Raw genomic sequence first — 22452 nt, forward strand, 5'->3', positions numbered from 1 at the left:
AACCCACAACCCAGGCATGTGCCCTGACTGAGAACTGAACCAGCGAACTCTTGGTTCATGGGTCGACACTCAACCACTGAGCCATGCAGGTCAGCTATTTAATGCAGTATTTTAAAAAGTTTGTTTTAACTTACATATTGGCTTCTTTTTTGTATTTTTCACCAACTCTGGAATCCCACTAGTTGACTGGAGCTTCTCATTCAACTTTCCTTTTCTTTCTGCTTCATATTTTGTAATTTCATTGTTTCATTGATTAGTTTGCTCTTCACCTATATCTTATCTGCTATTTAACCAATCGTTTGGATTTTTAATTTTAGTGACTTATTTCTAGATGTTCTGTGTCTTGTTTTGTTTTTTTGTTTCGGGTCTTATCTGCTTGAACTAATTAGAGGGTCATAGTGAGTGGGAGTAGATGGCTGCTGCTAGGAGCTAGTGGCACAAAGGCGCACTTGAACATGAACAACAGGGAAGTAGGAAGAGACTAGAGCAAAGCAGGACACTGAGCGATGCCTGCACTGAGGAGCGACGTGGACAGGACAGCCAGTGTTTTTTATTTTTTTTTTGGGTCTTATCTGCTTGAACTAATTAGAGGGTCATAGTGAGTGGGAGTAGATGGCTGCTGCTAGGAGCTAGTGGCACAAAGGCGCACTTGAACATGAACAACAGGGAAGTAGGAAGAGACTAGAGCAAAGCAGGACACTGAGCGATGCCTGCACTGAGGAGCGACGTGGACAGGACAGCCAGTGGCCTCCACAGGAGCCCCGAGTGGAGACAGCTTTGGAGCTGGAGAGCAGTTAGGGAAAACGCGGTTCCTCTCAGCACACCTGCATGTGGTGAGTCACCTCTGGGTGGCAGCCCAGCTGGGAGGGGCCCTGGAAGGCCTGTGGGTGCGGGCTCCACAGCTGGCTGGCCCTGACTCACCTCGTCTCTGAGGAAACACTGTCCCACTCTCTGCCCTGCACACCCAGGAATCACTGTTCAGCTGAATGTGCCCTTGAGACCAAACAAGGAACCTGATCATCCATTCAAACAGCACTTCCGTTGGTTTTTATTTTCTTCACATTGGTTAAATAGTGAGCTGAATATAATTTTTTAATACACAAGAAAATACTTCATGTACCTATGACATAAGACAGGTAGGGAATGTGTTCAGTGCAAACGAAGTACCACCCGTGCAGAGACGGTGCCCTCGGTGATTGTCGGTCGTTTTGGTCTCACGCCACGTGGTCCACGCCAGGGGAAGGAGCGGTGGCCAAGCTCTGCAGGGTGTACTTTTGTCTATAAAAATAACTCCATTGGATGAAATGACAGGGCTACTGGCAGTTCACTGTCACACGGCGGGTGGGGCAACGAAGGGCTCACAGGGCTCCATGATTGCGAACGGCTTGGGTGGGGGCCCACAGCAGCTGGTGCTCCATCAGCAGCGTCAGTAGGGGATGTCGTTCTGATAGTACTGGATCATGTCGTAGGTCCGGCTCCTGAAGGCCGACAGTTAAAGGAGGCTGTAAGGAGCCCTTGCCAGTCTGGTGCCCTGAGCCCTCCATGTCGTTTCGCCCTAACAGCTGCACCTCAGTCCCATTATTCTCCTAAAACTGCAGCCCCTCTGCCTCCTGCCAGCCCCTCCTGTGCCTGGGACATCCCTTCCCCACCAGTAGCCATGGCCGTGCGAGCCACGCTGTGCCCCCATCTGCTTGGCCTCTGAGGCCATCTCTCCTCTCGCTCAATGGGCCCAAAATGAGGGCTTAAGTGGGTGGCCCTTCCCCAGCCAAACGCCTGCCCTTGGTCCCCGGGGCCCAGGCTGCCCTGCCCCTGTGCCAGGTGCCCCTCTAGACCTTTCCTGGTATGTGGCACCCAAATGAGTGATGCCGTGCTTGGCCACCTACCTCATTTCACCAGCAAAACAAACATCAGAAGTATTTCCTTGTATTGCCTTCCAAACCTCTCTCGCTGACTCATGTCATTCCCCATCCCACCTCGAGCTACTTCCCGTTTCTCTGCTCCTCGTCAGCAGGACCACATGGCGCTGCTCCTGTGCTGTCTCAGCCCAGCCAGCGCCCATCTGACCCTTTCTGTTCCTGTTAGGACCCACTGGGCACCAGTTCTCAGGTTCCAGCAGTCTCTGCACCTCGTGGGCTCTGCCCAGAATCCTAACCCACTCCTCACAGCTCCACTGTTTTATCACGGAACGCCTGTGGCTCGTCCCACCCTCCTCCTCCTGCTGATGCTTCTCACCCGGCCCTGCTGGGCCTGCACACCTCCCGTGAGGCCCTTTTCAACTGTGGCTCCCTTGGCCTCACAGGCTCGGCCTCAGGTGGGCATGGTTTCTGGCCTTCAGGCCCTGCTGGGTGTTCCTCTCAGTACATCCCAGCCCCTCCCACCAGGACCCCGTAACCCTGAGAGCTCACTTCAGGGTGTTCGGGACAGTCTCCCAGGCGAGCTTCCTTGTCACCTGGCCCAGGCACAGTCCCAACAGGTGCCCGGAGAGCACCGAGGTGTGGTGGGTGGGGCAGGAGGGGAGGACTCGCCTATTACTGAGGAAGCAGCTCTGAATGATCTTCATGATGAAATTCGCGGCCTCTCGCTCAGTCATGTTGGGGCTGAACCTGTGCCTGGCAGAGAGGCTGTGTCAGGGCTGCTGTTGCCAGAGTCAACCCTCCAGGCTGCCCTCCCCACAGGATGTGCTCTTGCCCAAGGACTAACCTGAGCACTTCCAGGGATTTGTTCGGCGCAGGGTCAGGCCCGAGGGATGTTCCCTCCTGGGGAGTTTTGAGGGCCAGGCCTGGACTAATGTGGGGACACTGTTCCCAGCACCTCCTGGGCTAAGGGGCCCCGCGGCTGAGGGAGGACTAGCACAGGCCACGCCCCTGCAGCCTGGGCGCGGGGATGGCACTGCACCCTGATGAAGGCAGGGGCTTCTGGGGGTGCCCTCAGCTGTGGCTGGTATTGGTGCCTCACCCCAGAACCCTGTCTGCTCTGGGGTTCCAAGGAGAGCACTCAGCTTGATGAGAATCAAATTTACACCCTCTCAAGAGGGTCCCACCTGGGGGGGAAGTGCTCCCCCAAATGGCCTATGTGTCTGCCCAGGACCTACTTCAAGAGCTTGATTGTCTGACCACGAAAGCAGGGCAGGCCCGTGTCCAACATGAGGGTGACCAGAGAGACGACTGCATCCATATAGGGCCTGGGGAGGGAGACAGAGGCCGGTGAGTGGGGTGGCCCTGCTCAGTCCTGTGGCCCGGCCGTCTCCCCCCATCTCTCTGCCGCCTCTCACGTCTCTCCAGGGCGGCCCTGCAGCCTCCGGGGGGCTCACAGCCCCCAGCAGACTGAGCAGTTGTGCTCTGGTTCCCGCCCGAGACCCCAGCGTGGTTTCTGGGCCCCACGGCGGCAGTGCAGCTGCAGCGCAGGGTGCCTGACCCTCCTCTAAGGGGGTGCGCACGAGGGGGTGTGACGGCTCTGACAGACTGGGTTGGAGGCCAAGTGTCAGCACACACGGCTGTGGGGCCTTGGCCACATGACACTGAAACCAGGACAGGGCGGCTCGGCATGCAGCCTGCGTGGCAGGTGCTCGGGCTTGGGTGAGTGGGGTGCCGAGTGGGGTGCCTTTCAGGCACTGACAAGGGAAGTCCAGCCCAGGAGGCTGTAGGACGTGGCTGGACTGATGCCTGGGGCAGAAGACACTGGCACAGGTGGGCAGAGAGAGGCGACGGGAAAGCAAGGCCCTGGGCTACCAGGTGGCCTCCAGCGCCTCCCTCTTTCTCTTTGAGCCTCAGTCCCTCCACCCACAAAGGGACCTTTTCGGGTCTGGCCGCACTGCATGAGTGGCACCCGGGACTGGTGCCAGGCTGTCCACACTCCTCCCCAGGGCTCACCGCACGGCCAGGTAGCCTCGGACACACATCTCCATGAACCACTTGAAAGGCGTGGCCTCCATCTTGCCTCCCATGATCATCACCATCTCATCTGTCAGCTTGATGTCCGGTTCCCAGCCAAGGTTGCCGCCTGGCGAGCTTTCAAACATGAAGCCAAAGTCTGCAAAACCCCAAGAAGTCATTTGTGATGGGATCAGATGCCAGGGAGACATGGGTGTGCTTCAGCCAGGGCCGGGAGCCACCAGCTGCCCATCCCCAGGAGTGGCCGCAGGTCATGTTTACTTAGGGGCGAGGGGAGCACAGGCAGAAGAGAGGAGTGAGCAGAGGCGGGAGCCAGGCCATAGCAGAGAGGCCAGCGCCTAGGGGGGATGAGTTTGGCTTTGGTTTCCAACCCCAGAGTTCTCCACGCCACATGGCCCCAGTTTCTACTCTCACCCCCAGTGCCCAACAGCTCAACTCTCAAAACTGGACTTGAACCCTGACCCTGACCCTCCCCAGCTGGGGGCTCCAGCACGCCGGCACCTCCCGTGCTCCAGGGGTGAAAGGAGAGGAAGGGAGGGAGGCGCGGGGCCGGCTGACCGATGTGGATGATGTGGCCCTTCTTGTCCAGCATGATGTTGCCGTTGTGCCTGTCCTTGATCTGCAGCAGGAACAGCAGGAGGCTGTAGGCGGCCATGCTGCGGATGAAGTTGTACCGCGCCTGTGTGAGAGAGCCTGTGCTAACCTTGGTGCAGGGCAGTAGGCCCCTCCCATTTCCATGAATTAGCTTTCTCCTGGGGAGTCCATTTCGAGGGTTTCTTAAATACCAAAGAAGATTGCTGGGTGCCCTGGTTTTACCCCGAAATGTAGGAGGACTCAGACAAGCAGGGACAGGGGGAAGCAGGGTCACCCTGAGGGGCAGGGTGGAGAGCACACACAAGCCCAGTCTGGGAGCTGTCCTGCTGGTCACCTGCTGGAAGGCCAAGGTGGACTCGTCCCCATACTGGCGTGTGAAGTAGTCATACATGCCGAAGTCTGTCTGGCGGCCGAGCTGGTCCCGAGAGGTGCAGTCGGGGATGCACTCGATCACCCCACACTAGGGAGGAAGGCCAGGTGCCAGGCTGTGAGCTGACCGCTCTTGCCAAAGGCCTACAGGCAGCTGCCTGGGCTCCTGCGGGGAACTTACCCCGGGGGCAGTGGCCACTACTCGGTAGGGAAAGACAAAGAGGTCCAGGCCGACCAGTTGGAAGATGTTCTTGAAGAGGTCGATGATCTGCAGGGCCAGCATGTCCTGGGAACCAAGGAGACACAGGGTAGAGGGCCAGCCTTCTCCAGCTCACATGACTCTTGGGGCCCCTGCCCAGTGAGAGAGGGATAAAGGCTGCAGGGAGCAGGAAAGCGAAGGGCCTGGCCTCATTGACCACCAGGCACCGGGCTGAGCCACACTGCCTGGTGGGGGGTGAAAGTAAGAGGCACCCAACCTCAGGGCAGCTCCCTTTGGGCAGCTGGTGGGTGCAGAGCAGGAGGTTCCCTGGAAGGGCCCTGGTTGGGAGAAGGCCCTGGTTTGCTCTGCAGCATCTGAACCCAACAGAAGCAGACTTGTGTTTGTGCGCGTGAGGTCCGACTGTGAGGCACCTCCCCAAGCCTGACCGGGGCCTGGCCCCTACCTGTCGGCAGTCATCTCCCACTTTGAAGATGGCCGCCTGCCAGGAGATCTTCTGGCCATCGGCCTCCTGTGTGCCGCCCTGGTCCTCGGCGTCTGAGCAGCACCGCAGACCTACGTGTGGTGGGTGAAGAGGCTGCCTGTTAGCCGAGGGCAGCGAGAGGCCCTCTGAAGATGCCAGTGCACACCCTGCTCATGTGCCCGAAGGAGCCTGGGAACCGTGGGATTGTTACTGTAAAACCCTGGGGCGGGGGTGGGGGAGGGTCGTGTCAGTGAGAGCCCAGCAAAGTCTGGGGGCAGCTGGGGGAGTCATCGGGCCTGGGGGCTTTTCCTAGAAACATTTACACTTAAATGGAACTGAAGACAGAGCTGCTTTTCACTAGAAGTGACGCTGCAGGTGTGCCTAGGGTCAGTGGTGGGCATGTGAGATGGGGCAAGGGAGTGTGTCTGTACCCTGGGTGCCTGGGAGGACTTGGTGGCCAGGGTTCAGGTAAGGCCAAGGAACCCACATTTTTGCACTGGCTGGGGCCACATCCCTTGTACTGGGTTGACTATCATCCCCTCCAAATTCACGCCCACCAGAAACCACAGAATGTGACTTATTTGGAAAAAGAGTCTTTGCACATGTAAACGAGTGAACAAGGCCACAACAGATTAGCGTGGGCCCTTTATCAGAAGAGGGGAATTTGGACACGGCACACACGGAGAAAGCCAGGTGAGGACAGAGGCAGAGGTTGGAGGGATGCAGCTACAAGTCTGGTCACCTGCATGGTAGCCTGAGCAGATGAGTGCTCCTCCCAAAGCCTTGGCCACTTTGTCTCTAGAAGAGATCTCTTGGGCTGACTTTGGGGCCAACCTTTAGGGGTCTCTGTCACTGCACATGAGCTCTGTGCCATCCCCAAATAAGAGGCCGCACTATGAATGGGTGGACGGCCATTCTCTCTCATGGGCGCTGGTAACAAACTAAACATAATGAAGAAGTGGCATTAGCTCGGCTGGTGTGGCTCAGTGTTTGAGTATCGACCGTGCACCAAGAGGTCACCAGTTCAACTCCCTGTCAGGGCACAAGTCTGGGCTATGGGCTCGATCCCCAGTAGGGGGTGTGCAGGAGTAGTTGATTGGTTTCTATCTCTCCCTCTCCCTCTTCCTTCCTCTTAGGGGCGGCAATAAAAATTTATTAACAAAAAAATTTTTAAAGAAAGTGGCATTAGCAAGGGGAGATACTTAGATCCCAGAACACAGAAATTCTCCACTGACCTTCTTTTTCAAGTTCACTAACTCCACATCGTTTCACCTTAAATTTAGCCAGATACGGAGCTTTGGCAGCGCTGCAAGACAACAGAAAGAAGTGCATAGTGACACAGCCGACGGGAAGCCCAGGCAGGCGAGGCTGAGGGAGGCGGCCTTCACCTCTGCATGGGTGTCCCCGACTTGTAGTCGATGTCCAGCACGATGGCCTCAGGGTTGCTGGGCAGGTAGCAGCCTGCAGGGAGAGAGGACAAGTCACAGGGTGTCCGAGTGTGACAACGCAGGCACACCGCCCACTGCCACACACAGCTCTCGTGCAGAGTCGCCCTGCAGACGGGCGGGCGCCCAGGGCCTCCAGTCCTCCTCTGTGCGCTGATAACGCTTATTCCATGGCCACGAAAGGTCTGTCCTCCGGCTCTGTGATCTCTCCCTGTCCTTCCTGATATCTAACAAAGGAGCCACCCGCTTCCGGGAGACGCTTCTCCAAGAGGACGCACTGAGCCCTCAGCCTGTCTTCTCCCTGTGCCGGGCCACATGGCACGTTGGTTAAATATTAAGCTGACAGGCAGGGAATGCGTGCTGCCCCGTGCTGGCGCGGGGCCCGCTCTCAGAGGACCCACGCAGGAGCTTTCTGCCCTGCCCTGCTCACCTGAGTTCTTGGACTCAGCCCACTAACAGTAGCTCCCCACTCCGCACACATGTCAGGTAGGAGGACAAGAGAAACCCGTTCTTGGCCAGGAACTGGCAGTTGCCCTGGGGGAGTGCTCCCCGAGCCCCTGGGTGATGTGAGAGCTCCGGGAGGTGGGCTTCAAGGAGGGGCCCTGGAACAGGAAAGACTGGGTCTCCTGGGAGCAAAGTGAGGCCTTGCTGTGGGCTGCAGATGGGCTGTCCTACCGGGGGAAAAGGGCAAACCAGGACCACAAGGTCTCGTCCCTCCTCTCACCCTTCTCTATCTGCCAGCTCTAGCCTCTCTCACAGATGTGATCTCGACTCCTCTGCTCTAGAGCCCACTGGCTCCCCAGTGCCTCCAGGAGAAGCCCCAGCAGCACGGTCTGTGGGGAGCAGGGGACTCACTGATGAGGGAAACGGAGGCCCCTGTGGACGTGAGAAGCTGAGCTGTTGTACGTGCCGAGTAGGGCAGGAGCTCAACAGAACAAGCCAAGGAAAGAGCTAAATTGAGGCCCCATAGGGCAAACTTGCTGAGGCCAGCTGGTGTGAACGTTTGCATAGGACGCTCAGGGTTTTAATAAATCTGTACCAATCTATACCAGTGGTTAAAAAAAATGGAGAGCTGGGTCCCGGCCGGTGTGGTTCAGTGGTTGAGCATCCATCTATGAACCAGGAAGTCACAGTTTGATTCCCAGTCAGGGCACATGCCCGGGTTGCGGGCTTGATCCCCAGCGGGGGGTGTGCAGGAGGCAGCCAATCAATGATTCTCTCTCATCACTGATGTTTCTCTCCCTCTCCCTCTCTGAAATTAAAAAAAAAATTAAAAAAAAATGGAGAGCTCTGGAGTCAAGCCTGGATTTGCACCTTGACTTGAAAAAGCACAGGTTTGACCACTGGACTCAAATTCCCTAACAGCTACAGGCATCAGGCACATGGGCACCCCCATCCTGACAGATCCTCACACACCTCTGATGCCCCCATTCCCACCCCATTCCCTCTGTCTGTGTGGCCTGCACTGCTCCTGTTATATTGGAGTTCAGGAACCTTCTAGAATAGCTGCTGAGGACAGTGACTGACCTTTAGAAAAGCCACAGGCAGCAAGGAAAAGAAAACACTCACTGAGAAGCAGCTCCCAGCTTGGCAGGGGCAGACTCTGGGAGGGGCACTCGGGGCACCCAGGGCCCAGGCTGGAGGCCAGCCCCATTGCTGGTCTCATGCCCCCTCACCCCGCCCGCACCCCTGCAGAAGGAGGCCCATCTCCTCAGCCTCCTGCTCACCAGGCTGTACTTTCACTTCAGACAGAGCAGCCAGACAAGCCTTCTTCCTCTCGTCTCCTTTAGGGTAGGGCCTGTGAAGAAGGCAGAAATGCTGTGTCTTCTGTGGGAACTGGCCTGTAGGACTTCGGGGGTCCCAGGGCCCCCCCTGTCCGGCCACCCTCTCAGTTTGTCGCTTCCTGGCTCTAGCTCCTCCTGGAGGTCCTCCTGGGCTCAGTTCCTCCAGGAGCACAGAGTTCCTGCCCCGCACTCCTCGCGAGGGGAGTCATTTAACAGTGGGCGCACCAAGGAGTCTGGCTTTCCTAACTGGGCTCCTTCTGAACTAGGAGAGAGCAGAGTGGCCTCGACTGTGGGACAGTATCTGGAATGAAACTAAGATGTTTTCTGAAGCTTGCCTGGCTGTGCCTGTTGCTATACTGTCAAGAGAGCAGAGACTGCCACCCACCTGTTGACTCACACCACCCAGGCAATCCCAGGAGCGGGAGGCAGGAGTGTGCTTACTTGATGATGGCCGACACGTTGGTGATCTTGTTGAAGAAGTCGAATTCCCGCTGGTAGAAGTCCTTGGCTGGGCCCGACAAGGAGCCTGTGATCTCCTCCACCAACTGCTCCAGGAGGTCACCGATGTCGGCTGACAGAGAAAGTGAGAGGGCAGCTGAGCCACAGAAACGCCCCGAGGAACATGCACGTTTGCTGCACTACAGTCTGGACATTCCCCGGCACCTAGATCCGCCGTCATCAGAGTGAGATCTGCGGACGCCTGGGAGTCCCCGATAAGCTCTCAGTGACCCCCCCAGTCAGCATCACACCAGAGGCGTTTGCCTGCCTCAGTGTGTTGACTCCTGTGAGGCTGTGCACAGGCAGTGGGGCGAAGGGTGCGGGTGCTCACTGGCGCCTCCTGGCGCTGCTCTCATGGCTCTGCTCCGACTAACCCCATGTAAACCAAAGTTCTTGAACCCAGTCAGTTTTAAGGATGTGAGGACGATTAAAGTCTCTGAGAACCGCTGCCCTGGTTCTCACATGGGGTCACTGGGTCAAGCACAGGGAGCAGCAGCTCAGCCCGAGCAGGAGGGTCTCACCAGTGCCTGGGGGGTGGGGAGGTGGGCAGGGCCATGGGGCAGGCAGGGGATCTGCAGGGTGGGCTAGCAAAGGCTTCATGATGGGTGGGGACCTGCTCCCACTGTGTGTTAAAGGTGTGGTGTTTCAGCCAAAGGACGGGAAGTAGAGGGGCTACAGGCTGGGGCAGCTGTGGGGGGTGGGGTTTAACGATGGGGGGAAACCTGAGGGAAGATGACAGAAGACTCACGGTCTTTCTGGTGCCCCTCTTCATCTAGATAGATGTTCGTCTTCATGTTCCAGATGAACTGGTGCGCCAGGAGCTGGGATTTGGATGCTGCCCACAGAATATACTCTCGCACGTAGCCCATCTGCAGGACAGCAAGGTCATGTCAGCCCAGGCTTGGAGCCTCTCTCCAGGAGAGACTGTTACCCAGAGCAGGAGCAGACTCCATGGTTTCCAGCAGTGGACAAGCTCAGCTCTTGGGTCTGCAGTGAGCATAGCCCACTGGCCAGGTCAAGTTCTGGCTGGCTGGCCAGTGGGCTGGATGGGGCCCCCAGGTGGTGGGTCTGCAATACAGGAATGAGTTAGCTTTTGTCTCCTCTGTTCCTTCCCCTGGATTCTAAGAACTGTGACTCTGCCACCAATTTTTACTGTTGTCAAGTATGAGGAATGAGTAGGCTGGGTACTAAAACTCATCTGTAAGCTAAGGCAAGACTCAGTCTATCAGGAGAGGTTGGCTGTGATCCTAGAAGCACTTTGGACTCTGGAATGAGATGAAGCATCCTTCCAATCTAAGGGGAAGAAAGCCTCTGTGGGGACACCAGCCACTGTGCTCACAGCTGCTATGGAGATGGGAGCAGTGGGAGTTACACACTGTGGGCTGGTGCCACAGGGCTCAGCGGGATGCAGTGGGGAAAGTGAGGCTGGCACAGGGCATCGGGGAGCAGGACTGGCAGTGTCGGAGAAGCAGGTGCTGCTGCTGTCCTCAGACACGGGCGCTGACCTGATGCATGGACCATGTGGGCTCTGGGCTGTGGTCACCCACATGGTGGTTTTCTGTGCCAGACAGCTTATGTACATGAGCGCTGTTACGGGCTGCACTGTATTCCCCCCAGTGCTTCAGAATGTGACTGTAGTTAGGATGGGTCTTTAAGGAGGGGTTAAGTTCAAAAGAGGTAAGTAGGATAGGCTCTAATCCAATCTGACTGGTGTCCTCATCAGAAGAGACACACAGAGGGACAACCATGTGAGGACACAGGGAGAAGACAGCCTTCTACCAGCCAAGGAGAGAGGCCTCTGAAGAAACAACCCGGCTGACACCTCGGTCTCCGGCTTCCAGCCTCCAGAACTGTGAGAAAATACATCTCTGCTGTTTAGGACCCCAGTCTGCAGCACTTGGCTACGGCAGCCCTTGCAAACGAATACATCATCTCATCTCATCTTCACCGCTTCCCACTGACGAGACAAGGGAGTCAGGGAACCTGCTGAGACCCGCATCCAACGAGTGGGAACCCAGGGCAGGCTGAGAACACTTCCAGAACTTGCTCACACTGCAGAGTGAGACGGGCCTCGGGGTGAGTGGGGGCCTCCTGGCCATGGACACTGGTGACAACCATGGCGGGGATGGGTGTGAAAGGAGCTCGGGGACAGTGGTCACAGGTGGTGGTCCTGCTCCCAAGACAGGCTGGGAACACACCTGATCACCAGGCTGGGCGTGAAGGCTGGACGGCATGTCCTTGTTGCCAAGGGCTCCCTCCTCAGCGCCCCGCACAGCTCTCAGGGTGAAGAGAACAGCATGCATAGGCACAGCCTTACCTTGTCATACCTGAGGGCCTGCACGATCTGGGGGATGTAGAACAGGATGGCGTCCTGCAAATGAGGAGAAGTGATCATGACCTCAGAGAGGGAGGGCAATCCTCACCGCTAGGAAAGGTGAGAACAACTCAACATGGATGGACGCCCCAGGATCCCCCGTCCCAACCTGGGACTGGCGTGCGGTCACTCAGCCTCCAGGATACTGTCCTCGCTGGAGACCACAGCAGGACTGAGAACCTGGGAAAGCCCAGAGGACAGCAAGGAAAATGGCCAATGGCTCAAAACACATTGTCAGTGAGAAAAAGCAAGAGGAACAAGGCTCCCGTGCCTACAAGGGGAGAAGGCCCACCTGTGTTCACTGCTGGGGGCCTACCTGGGAATAAGGGCCGAGGTTACAGCAGGCCTGTGGGCTGGAGCTGCATTAATTCAGACTCCAAAGCATTCTACCAAATCCCTGTCACTGCCTGTCATGTGGGGTCATTGGGCCATGAGCCTGTATGGCTACAACTGGAACCAACTCAAGTAAACTTTGTTTTTAACTCAGACACTTAAAAAGAAATATAACTAGGAAACACATCTGAATTAGAACGAAATCTATCTTCTATGACTACTTCTAAACAGAAATATAAAGACACTAGAGGCCCAATGCATGAAATTCGTGCATGGGTAGGATTCCTAGGCCTGACTGATAATCAGGGCCAATCTGTGGGGCGATTGGGGGGCCCCACTGGCACCCACCTTGGCCAGCTTGGTGCCGTCTGCTCACGTAAAACACATCTGAATTAGAACGAAATCTATCTTCTATGACTACTTCTAAACAGAAATATAAAGACACTAGAGGCCCAATGCATGAAATTCGTGCATGGGTAGGATTCCTAGGCCTGGCTGATAATCAGGGCCAATCTGTGGGGCGATTGGGGGGCCCCACTGGCACCCACCTTGGCCAGCTTGGTGCCGTCTGCTCACCAGCCTCGCCCCTGCCGCCACCACCATCACCAGTCACCTCCCTTTGCAGGGCGACTGGCGGAGCAACCACCTTGGCTGGCCTGGGGCCTGCAGGCTGGAGGCAGCTCCTGCGTTGAGCGTCTGCCCCCTGGTGGTCAGTGCATGTCATAGCAACCAGTCGTTCTATTGGTCATTCCGCTGTTGATTTGCATATTAGGCTTTCATTATATAGGGTGTGCTAAGATAGACCAATGTTTAATCAGGCCTACATCTGGGTTTGAAATAAAGCCTGTCTCTCGTCTCTCCACCTGAACACTGTTGGGGAGTCCCACTGAGGCCAAGGGCTGAGCTTACCGGTGGGAAGGACCGCAGGACTTTCACCCCATACTGTGCCGTGAGAGGATGCGGTGGGTACATGCTGGAGAAGTAGGAGAGCCCCGTGGGCGGGTCCGCTGGCGCCCAGCACAGCACATGGCTGAGTTCAGGTGCATCGGCGTCGATGGTGTGCCAGGTGACCAGGAACTGGGAAGGAAACGGAGATGGTTGGCCAGTCCCTGGGGCCCATCTGGAAATACTCAACTCCAACCCACATCACAAGGATGGCCCGAAAAGTGATGATTATAAAGCATTTAAAACAAAGTGGTAAAGGCTTCTGACAGTTATGTACAACAGCACAATTTCAACTAGGGTGAAGCACATTCAATAACATAAATGCTTCATAGGAGTGGAAAACACAGGAAACTAGAAAAATCATTATATCACCGAGGTCACAAGGTTTCTGTCATATTTCTGGTTTCCAGGCTTTTCTGGAGACCATTCTGTTTTTGTGCATTTTGAACCCACCCACCAGCACATACTACACTAGAGGCTCGATGCACAAAATTCATGCAAGAGTAGGCCTTCCTTCCCCTGGCTGCCGGCACTGGCTTCCCTCTGGCACCCGGGACCCGGGCTTCCCTTGCAGCTCCGTCTTCACCTGGAAGGTCATCCAGAAGGATGTCCGGTCTAATTAGCATATTACGCTTTTATTATTGTAGATTACCTTGATAGCTTCAGGAATGTCACTAACGGCTCCTGGGTCCAACCGAACCAGACGGGTCACTTCACTGCCAATGGCTTCTGTGTTCTTAAACCTACGGCCACAGAGGGATGGATGGGATGGCCTCACCAGCAGAAGAGGAGCCAAAGGGAACCCTGAACTGCATGGATGCACATCAATCCCAGCTATAGCTACTGACACACTGGTAACTCCAAACACAAATGTTTACAATGAGCAGTATTATGATCGACTATGATAAAATGCCAGAACTATCTCCAACAGGAATTATCCTATCTCACCATTCAAAGGATGCCTCCCTTTACTGTCCTTGCCTTCAGAACACCCCCTGGACCTGGCCCCCAAAGGGACCCATCCACGGGCCAGAAGGCTTCTTAGCAAGTGGGAGGGCAGGGCGGGTGGAAGTTTTCAGGTTAACACAAGACAGACTTTCTATAAACACTGTCAGGCTGTGGTCCTGATCCAGAGGACTGAATTCGAACCAGGAGGAGGAAGCGGTCAGTAGGCAAGTATGGGCTAATGGGAAAGCATCCACATGGGGGGAACATAATCCCTCTGGTGGGATTGAGTGTGAGGGCCTTGGAAGTCCCTCTCAGTCCAAGAGCCCTGTCCTTGTGAGAGCTTCCCTGGGAGAGTTCACATTCCCTCTGCTGCTGGCTGCCTCCTCTGGGGAGCCTGCCACTGAGAGTCAACATCCAGGAACAAACCCAAACCCTTCCCAGGTCGACTCCCTGAAGTGGTAGCCTCCATGCACTTCCTTTCCTCCTCGGATAAGACTGGGGCCTGAATGTGCTGATGTGACTTCCTGGGGCTCCAGGTGCTGGGGTACCCTAGGCAGGAGTCTATGCTGTGTGCCCACTGCACAGGACTGGGTGAATGTCCAGGGCGGAGGACCAGCCTGCTAATATTGCTTCCCCAACGGTCCCTGACGATGACATGTCACATTTCTCCGCACTAAGGCCGCCTTCCTCTGGCAAAGCCCTTGTCAAACAGGTGTGATGGGGGCCCACCTGGCTGGCAGCTGCACGGCCAGGTAAGGAGAGATGCTCCATGCAAGGTTCACATTATCTTTCCACTGCTTCTCACTCAGGCTGGTATACTTGGACCTCCAGTTGGCCACACTGTTCTCCCCGGCCTGGTCCAGCTCCAGCTCTGGGGCTGACAGTGGGTTGTACCACGTGGTGAGACGTTCAATCTCGGTGGCCTGGTGAGATGAGACAGACACTGATGCGCTTTCCGCATGTGCCCACATGCTGCTCTGCTCCCCTCTCCTCCCTGGTGCTGTGGGCACACGGTGGGCGGTGCCTTACCAGCAGGGACAGCAGCAGCGTTCTGCGCTTCATGTAGTATTTGTGCAGCTGGGAGCCCCGGTTGGTCTTCTTGGACATGCCTGGGAGCAAAGAGGAGCACGCATGTGTTCATTGGAGGTCACCGGCCCACCCTTTGTTTCCAGAACCCAGGGGAAGCTGTCTTTCAGCGCTCTGTCCACCATCTGAGCTGGCAGGATGTGACTCTCAGACCTGAGGAACCTGTCAGCAAACCTTCAACTGACCTGACTTCTTGGAGATGGTCGACATGCCGCTGGACAGGGGGTAGGTGTTGATCCAGCCTTGCGTGGCCTGTTGGCGGGAGCCGACAGCTATATCCAGATTGCTCCGGGTGTCTTGATTGTCTGTGGGCAAAGACATTGTTGCTTCTAGAATGAGGCGTCTGAATTTTCACCAGAGATAAGGCAATCAGTGGAAGAGCAGGGGGACACATGGCTGATGACGGCTTTGCAAAACTAACCCAGACATCTGAGAAGTTCTAGATGAAAAGCTTACTAAAATTTGTATCTTTCCCCTAGCCTTTATTATTTTTTTTTACCCCTAGCCTTTAAGATAGAATAAAATAAATATGGTAGTCGTCTTGATAAATGACGGCAGTTATCTGATCTCCAGCCCTGTGTTGTACACGAGGGGACCTGGGGGGCAGATGATAAGGGCTGTTTGCCTGGTTCTGAATGGAGCCAGGAAGCTGACTTAGGAAATCACTGTGCCTGCTTTTTCCTTTTGCTTTCCTTTTCCTGGCAGTCAGGTTGTCAGCTGTGGGTCTGGCTGCAGAGACTCCACTCATCTAGTTTATGGTGTGTAATCGGCTCCATGCTTCGAGAATAAGAACGTGGTTTTCTTCTGGAGGTTTGCTGCTCCTTTTCCTTACCCCTCACCCGCATCCACCCTGCCTAGCTCCTATTCATTCTCAGAAACTCAGCTCACATGTTACCTCTCCCAGAAAACTGTCCCTGGCTCCCCAACTCCAGGGGGCCAAGTGCCTCTCCTTGAGGGATGCTCCCATAATTCCCTCCTGTTGAAATCACCTGTCGATTTGATTGTTTTCTACCAATATGGGCTGTTAGATATGCAGCAGGTGCTTGTAAACCGAGCTGGTGCTGGGAGAAGTGACGCTGATGGCATCTGTTCATTCTGCTCCTCAGCGGGGGCTGGAGAAGTGGTGGCCAGGCAGGCTTCAGGCCTTTGGTGACTGTGCAACACGGCCAAGGCCAGGCCTCAGCTGGGCCCTAAGTGCTCTTCTGACCTGGCTCCTTCAGGGCTGCCCACTGCACACCTCTGTCCTGCACTGCCCCTACCCCACACCTCAGCCCCACCACCCGTGAGCAGCTGCACTGCTCACAACAGCCCTCACCTGGGGGAACCAGCTGGCTGGCAGTCAGGTACTTCTTATCTGAGAACATAGCCGTCCAAAATTTAATCATTATGCTTATGTCTTCACGCAGCCTCTTTTCTCCTTGAGTAGGAAACTTCGGGGGACAACTTCAAACAACCACAAGAGGACAAGGGTTGAGTGCCTGGAGTCAGGGACTAGAAGGCAGCACATTATAACGCAGTGAGAGGCGACACCAGTGATACCTGAATGATGAGAGGTTAGCCCAGAGCTCCTGATCAGGAAAACTATCCTACCCCCACGGGAAAGTGTGACGCTCTCTAGCCCTCTCATGACCACCTCAACCACTATCCTCAGCAATGTCTCCAGCTCTCGGCAGAATGGTGTACTTGTGGCAGGCTGTGCAACCACAGCTGTTTCCATGTAACAACACCCATACTTGCAAAGCCCCAGGAGGCAGGTATTTGCAATTCTTCGTGCAATAACCATTCATAGTAATTGGAAAGTTAAAAGGATGCACTTAATCTCTTAAGTCAATTGAACTGAATTATTGTTCATCTCATAGGGAGGCTAAGTACGCACATGGAAACACAGCACAGGGCTGGGATAGTCAAATCCAGGGTGTCAGGGTTGCTGAATGAGGTTGGTGGCATAACCAGGCAAACCGTTTTCTCCCGTGATGACCTCTGGGGACCTGGGACAACCAGAGGCAGGTCTGGAGCTGGGCTGTCACTGGACACTGCACAGCACAGTGCGGGGAGTACCTGAAGTAGTCAAAGGCAGTCGAATAGATCTTCTCCCGGAGCACGTTGCGAATGGTTGCATTTGGAACCACGTCAGCGTGCAGGAGAGACAGCCCCAGGGTCAGCAGTCTAAGAGAGAACCAGGGGCCAAGTCAAAGCTACGCAGCCTGGACCAAACCTCTGTGGGGTCCGGGTCCACCCTGCAAACCACTGGGCTCTTGCGCTTAGGGCACGTCTCCAAATGACAGCGCTAGGCTGCCAGGACGGCGGCATCAGTCAGGTGATTATCGTTCACAGGTTTGTTGTACCCAAAATGTCCCAGGAAAGGTTCTTCTTAAACCTTCACTTTTGTTGAGATACAATTAATAATGTGTTAATCTGCCTTGGCCATAAGCTTCAGTTTAACAATCTGCAAGCTACCCCCTGAGCCCTGGCCAGTTGTTTCGGGTGTCGTCCTGTACACCAAAAGGTTGTGGGTTCGATTCCCAGTCAGGGAACATACATAGATTGTAGGTTCAATCCCTTGTCAGGATGTGTCCGAAGGCAACCGATCCATGTTTCTCTCTCACGTCGATGTTCCTCTCTCTCTAAAATCTGTAAACATACTCTCAGGTCAGCATTAATAAAAACAACACCTACTCCCTAAGATGCAGTCACTTACAGGTACTCTGAAGGCAGAACAATTAATTCAAGTTAAAAAAAAAAGTAATTTACCAAGGGCTTGGTTCTGCCAGGTCAGGGCTCCTGAACAAGTGTCTACAGACAGTGCTGGTCTGTGACAAGGTCAAGTACAGGAACAGAGAGGAAGCACCTAATCATTTCTATAGCAATTCCACACCGCTATGTGGGACCTTTTCTAGCAGCTCATTCTCATTGCATCTTATAAAAGCATAGGTCGGTGGCAATTTTAAAAGCAGGGAAAAAAGAACTAGCCCTTCCTCGAAGTGGCTTGAGAAGCACAGCCTAAGCAGCACCCAGTGGGCTGCAGGAACGCGGGTCTGGGGCTCATGGGAGGGGCAGACGGAGCTGGCATCACTAGTGGGCAGCAGGAAGAGGTAGGCAGGGAAGTGGCATACCCCAGGTGGGGGCTCCACACCTTCCATCTGACCACCCAGCACCTGCAGGTCCAGCTCAAACCTCTCCTCCCCACATCACCCTGGCCTTTCCTGCTATGTTTAGAGCAACCCCGGTCATAGCACCTGGCTTGAGGCCCCCCACCAGGCCACACATCCCAAAGGGGATTATGCGCCCTCCCCTCATATGTCTGGTGTTTTGCACAGGACTTAGCATGTAGTTGGCACGATCAGAAATGACCTGACCAAGTCACCGCCGGCTCCCTGGCCTGACCTTGTCACACCACCTATTATTTTTTTTTAAGATGAAAAAAAATTGACTTTTAGAGAGAGAGGGATGGAGAGAGAGAAAAACACTGATGTGAAAATGAAACATTGATTGGCTGCCTCCTGCATGTCCCCTATGGGGATTGAGCCTGCAACCCAGGCATGTGCCCATATCTGGCATCGAATCAGCAACACTTCGGTGTATGGGATGATGCCCAACCAACTGAGCCACACCAGTCAGGATACCACATGCTATTTTTCATTCACCACTATGTCACCAGAATGGTGACACCACTTTGCTGCCACCCACCCCCAACCAATTTAGAAAGGCTGCCCAACATCTGGCTGCCCCAGGTCAATGAGTGGATCAGCTTCCTGGATACTCCCCTGCTGTGGACAGAACAATGGCCGACTTCCCCAGCCCTGAAGGGTGCACTGGGACAGGTCATTTGTGCACATACTGGGAGCTCAGTCAGTTTCTGGTGAATAAATGACCAACCAGGGGAAAGCCCCATGGAGAGGGCCCGCAGCACCAGCAGCTCAGCCCCCCCTACAAGAGGAGAGCCCCTCACTTGAAGCGAGGCCCAATGGCTGCCACGTGTCGGTTCATGCTCCCCTTGGCCCCGCCGATGTTCAGGGACATGGAGCGCTGCAGCAGGCTGGAGAAGATCTCCACTTGGTCAGAGCTGCAGTACTTGGCGATCTCGAACCGCTGCACCAGGAACTAAGAGGCAAGGACAATACGCTGCCATGACGGGGCCTGGCTGGCTCATCCCAGAGCCAGCTCAGCCAGGTGGGAGAGGCTCTGTGCTTAGGAGTGCTCAGGAGGGTGGTCTCAGGGAAACAGGGAGGAGCCGACAGGGGCTGGAACAAAACAGCCTATCTTACCCCCTCCCCCACCAGGTAAGACAATCTTAACCCTGGAGCCCCATGCTCACTGGGCCCCAGACCCCAGGGGGAGCCCCCACCCCTGTAGCTAGAGGCGGCGGACAGAGCACAGCTGAGCCTGGAGAGGCGTAGAGAGGCAGTGGGGTCCAGGCACATACGTCAATCCAGATGCAGTGAGGGGTCACTTCTGGGGCACAGGGTTTGGGCTGACTTGCTTCTGACGCTGCCAGGGGGTCTGCTTCCTTTATTTCAGCAGAAAAAAGGCCGAGCTTCTGCTCCACTGTCATCTGCCAGGCCCCTGCCATCTCCCGCAAAAACTGCAAGTACACAACGACTGTTAGCTCCTCACAGAGCACAGAAAGGTGCTTACTAATTATGTCTTATTATAAAAGGAACAGATGCTCACTGAACAAAGTTTATGGACCAAGGAAAGTATGACTAAAAGGTGATCTATGATCCCACTTCCTAGCTTTTTTTTTTTTTTTTTTAACATGAAGTCCATTCTTGAACTATTGCCAGGCCATGTTCTGTGTGGTGGCAGCCAGGACTGCTTGTGAACTAGCAAGGGCAGAGCTGAATTCTGGCTCCAGAACCCATTTCCTTTTCTCCACCCTACACGGACCCTGCAAAATGCCTTCATGCCACTAACCAGGCTGGAGAATAACTGGGGAGGGTGAGTGGAGTCTGCAACTGCCACTGGGCTGGGCAAGGGGTTCGGCAGGGGAACAGCTTCCCCTGTTGGCCTGACACCACCAGGCAGCTCCTTCAAGGGCGTCCAGACCCACCTGCAGAGTGGTGGCCACTGAGGCTTGGTGCCTGGGGCAGACATCCTGGCTCTCTGCTCAGCATTTACTTCCTCCTTCTTCCTTAAGTTATGGTTTTGTGTGGGTGGCCAAGTGGCCAGTCACAAGTACCCTCATCCAGGCCTCTGCTGTTTGGGGTAGCCACAGGTTTTCATTAGCACTAATGAGCAAGTGGGCATCAACTGAGTGAGGCCCTGGGGAAGGGCATGGCAAGTGGTGCCTGCCTTGGCCCTCTGCCCTCCTTCCTGCCTGAGGCACAAAGTCCACACTAAAGGTGCAGAGTTGCAGACAACAGGCCTGGGATATCAACAAACTGCCCACAACAGAGAAGAACAAGCTCCCACTGGTCAAGGCACTGCTCTTGGTTTCTGTTTCCTGCAGAGATATGTAAGTGTTACAATAGATCGGGGGTGGGGGAACGGGGGCATCCGGCCCGTGGGCCGTATAAGGTCCAATAAATCATTCGTTCTGGCCCTGATAAGGTATTAGGGGTGAGTTAATTAAATTTTTGACCAAATATAGCAGGTTAATTTTTAAGTTGATAATTTTGTATGGCCCTTGATTGATGTTATAAATATCCAAATGGCCCTTGGCAGAAAAAAGGTTCCCCACTCCTGCAATATATGAAGAAATGGCAGGGCCACCAGGACCAATGAGCCCAAGCACAATCACTCATTTGTTTGATAAGCATGTCCTGGTCACTGCCTCTGGCCAGGGCCTTCTAGGCTCTGGGAATGGAGTATGAACAAGACAAACACATCCACCTAGTCTACTGCGGGGCCAGAGATGACGAGAAAAGCAAGCTATAGACAGTGGACCCTGATCTCTGCTAAGGGGAAAACAGCTATGAAGAGGCTCGGGAGCGTGAATGAGGGTGTATGTGACATTCTAGGTAGTGTGGGCAGGGGACAGCTAAGGCAAGCCCCTGTGGCCCACTCCAGTAGCAACTTCAGAAAAACGGACACAAGGAAGGCTGCTCCTCCCAAAATTAGCAGTCCCAGAGAAGTATCCCTGTCAACAAACACAACCATTTCCAATGTTGATAGGTGTTCCAATCTCAGAGAAATGGCTCCCCCTACTGAGCTTTGGAAAAATAACAACTTCGAGGCACCACTGGCATGCTTTTAACATATGACAGTCCTGTGGGCAGGCATTAATATCACACTCTCGCCCCAGCTGGTTTGGCTCAGTGGATAGAGCGTTTGCCTGCGGACTGAAGGGTCCCGGGTTCGATTGCCAGTCAGGGCACATGCCCGGGTTGCAGGCTCGATCCCCAGAAGGGGGCGTGCAGGAGGCAGCCAATCAATGATTCTCTCATCATTGATGTTTCTCTCTCCCCCCCTTCCTCTCTGAAATCAATAAAAACATATTTTTTTAAAAAACCACACTCTCACACATAAGAAGACTGAAGCCCCAGAGGGTAAAGGGCTTGCCAGGGTCTCCAAGCTCATCAGCTGAGGAGAAGCTCTCTCCATCTCTCACCCCACCCACCCTTAGATGACCCCGGTGTCCTACCGGCACTTCCACTCCGTTCTTGCCGGCCAGCAGCCACTCCCAGCAGGCCAGGGCAGTCTCCATGCCATGCTCATTGAACATCCGGAGGGGACCCCAACACAAATGATGGAGAAGCTGTGGGTCACAATCTGGAACCAAACACACTGTTCAGAGGCCTTGAACATGAGCTAAAAACCCCATGGCCTCCCCAGGTGAGCAAGATAGTCAGTCAGCATCAGCTGGGACAACGATGGCCTTTTCTTTACTTCTACCCACCAGGGAGGCCACAGGGATCTCTACTGGGGGAGCTCCAGCTCTTTCTTCAGCCAGAACTCCAATTCACTAAGGATAATGGATGCCACCAATTTGTTTATAAACGAGCCCAGAGGTCCACAGGGCTGGTCCCTTACCTTTGCTGCTGATGAGCATCGCTGTCAGCTTGAACATGGCCTGTGTGTAGGGCTGAGGATTACTGAGGTCTAGTGCTGTGTTCAGCTCCTGGACCATCATTTTGTTCAGGTCAGATATCTGGCCTGTGGCATCGGAGAACTGAATCATTCCATACACCTACAAGAAGCATGCTATGTCAGCAGAGGCGTGCGTAACTCAGGCACATGGGTGAGGCCCCGGCAGTCACCTAACCACAATCAAGGCAGGACCAAAGGATGCTTCACTGCCCCAAACTAGAGCCCACGGTATGCATGCAGAGTGACAGGCTGAAGTCAGCGATGCTACCACTGCTCAGAGATTTTGGGGAAATTCTCTTTTAGAAATGTGTGTGAGCCCTGGCCTGTTTGGCTCCATGGTTAGAGCATCGGCCCAGGGACCGAAGGGTTGCAGGTTCGATTCCCGGTCAAAGGCACATACTTTGGTTGCAGGTTTGATTCCCAGCCCCCATTGGGGTACGTGTGGGAGGCCACCAGTCAATGTGTATGTGTCTCTCC

General features: G+C 54.8%; 1 protein-coding gene across 1 annotated transcript in view; it reads right to left on the reverse strand.

The window, feature by feature from the left end:
- Window positions 1-1020: 1020 nt before the first annotated feature.
- Window positions 1021-22452, reverse strand: part of PI4KA (phosphatidylinositol 4-kinase, catalytic, alpha) — an 86038-nt gene continuing 64606 nt past the window's right edge. The window contains exons 30-54 of the mRNA XM_005875507.2: window positions 21919-22075; window positions 21530-21657; window positions 19370-19528; window positions 18896-19047; window positions 17005-17112; window positions 16262-16389; window positions 15132-15251; window positions 14890-14969; window positions 14590-14783; window positions 13565-13655; window positions 12877-13044; window positions 11578-11631; window positions 10009-10129; window positions 9204-9333; window positions 8706-8776; window positions 6922-6994; window positions 6769-6839; window positions 5516-5625; window positions 5035-5139; window positions 4819-4944; window positions 4449-4569; window positions 3870-4029; window positions 3092-3181; window positions 2526-2609; window positions 1021-1478 (exon numbers count right to left, since the gene is read on the reverse strand). Coding sequence (XP_005875569.1) covers window positions 1427-1478; window positions 2526-2609; window positions 3092-3181; window positions 3870-4029; window positions 4449-4569; window positions 4819-4944; window positions 5035-5139; window positions 5516-5625; window positions 6769-6839; window positions 6922-6994; window positions 8706-8776; window positions 9204-9333; window positions 10009-10129; window positions 11578-11631; window positions 12877-13044; window positions 13565-13655; window positions 14590-14783; window positions 14890-14969; window positions 15132-15251; window positions 16262-16389; window positions 17005-17112; window positions 18896-19047; window positions 19370-19528; window positions 21530-21657; window positions 21919-22075 — 2853 coding nt within the window. The 3' untranslated portion in view covers window positions 1021-1426. The remainder of the gene's footprint in view (window positions 1479-2525; window positions 2610-3091; window positions 3182-3869; window positions 4030-4448; window positions 4570-4818; window positions 4945-5034; window positions 5140-5515; window positions 5626-6768; window positions 6840-6921; window positions 6995-8705; window positions 8777-9203; window positions 9334-10008; window positions 10130-11577; window positions 11632-12876; window positions 13045-13564; window positions 13656-14589; window positions 14784-14889; window positions 14970-15131; window positions 15252-16261; window positions 16390-17004; window positions 17113-18895; window positions 19048-19369; window positions 19529-21529; window positions 21658-21918; window positions 22076-22452) is intronic.

The sequence above is a fragment of the Myotis brandtii genome, unplaced genomic scaffold (genome assembly GCF_000412655.1).
Source record: "Myotis brandtii unplaced genomic scaffold, ASM41265v1 scaffold463, whole genome shotgun sequence".
Taxonomy (NCBI): domain Eukaryota; kingdom Metazoa; phylum Chordata; class Mammalia; order Chiroptera; family Vespertilionidae; genus Myotis; species Myotis brandtii.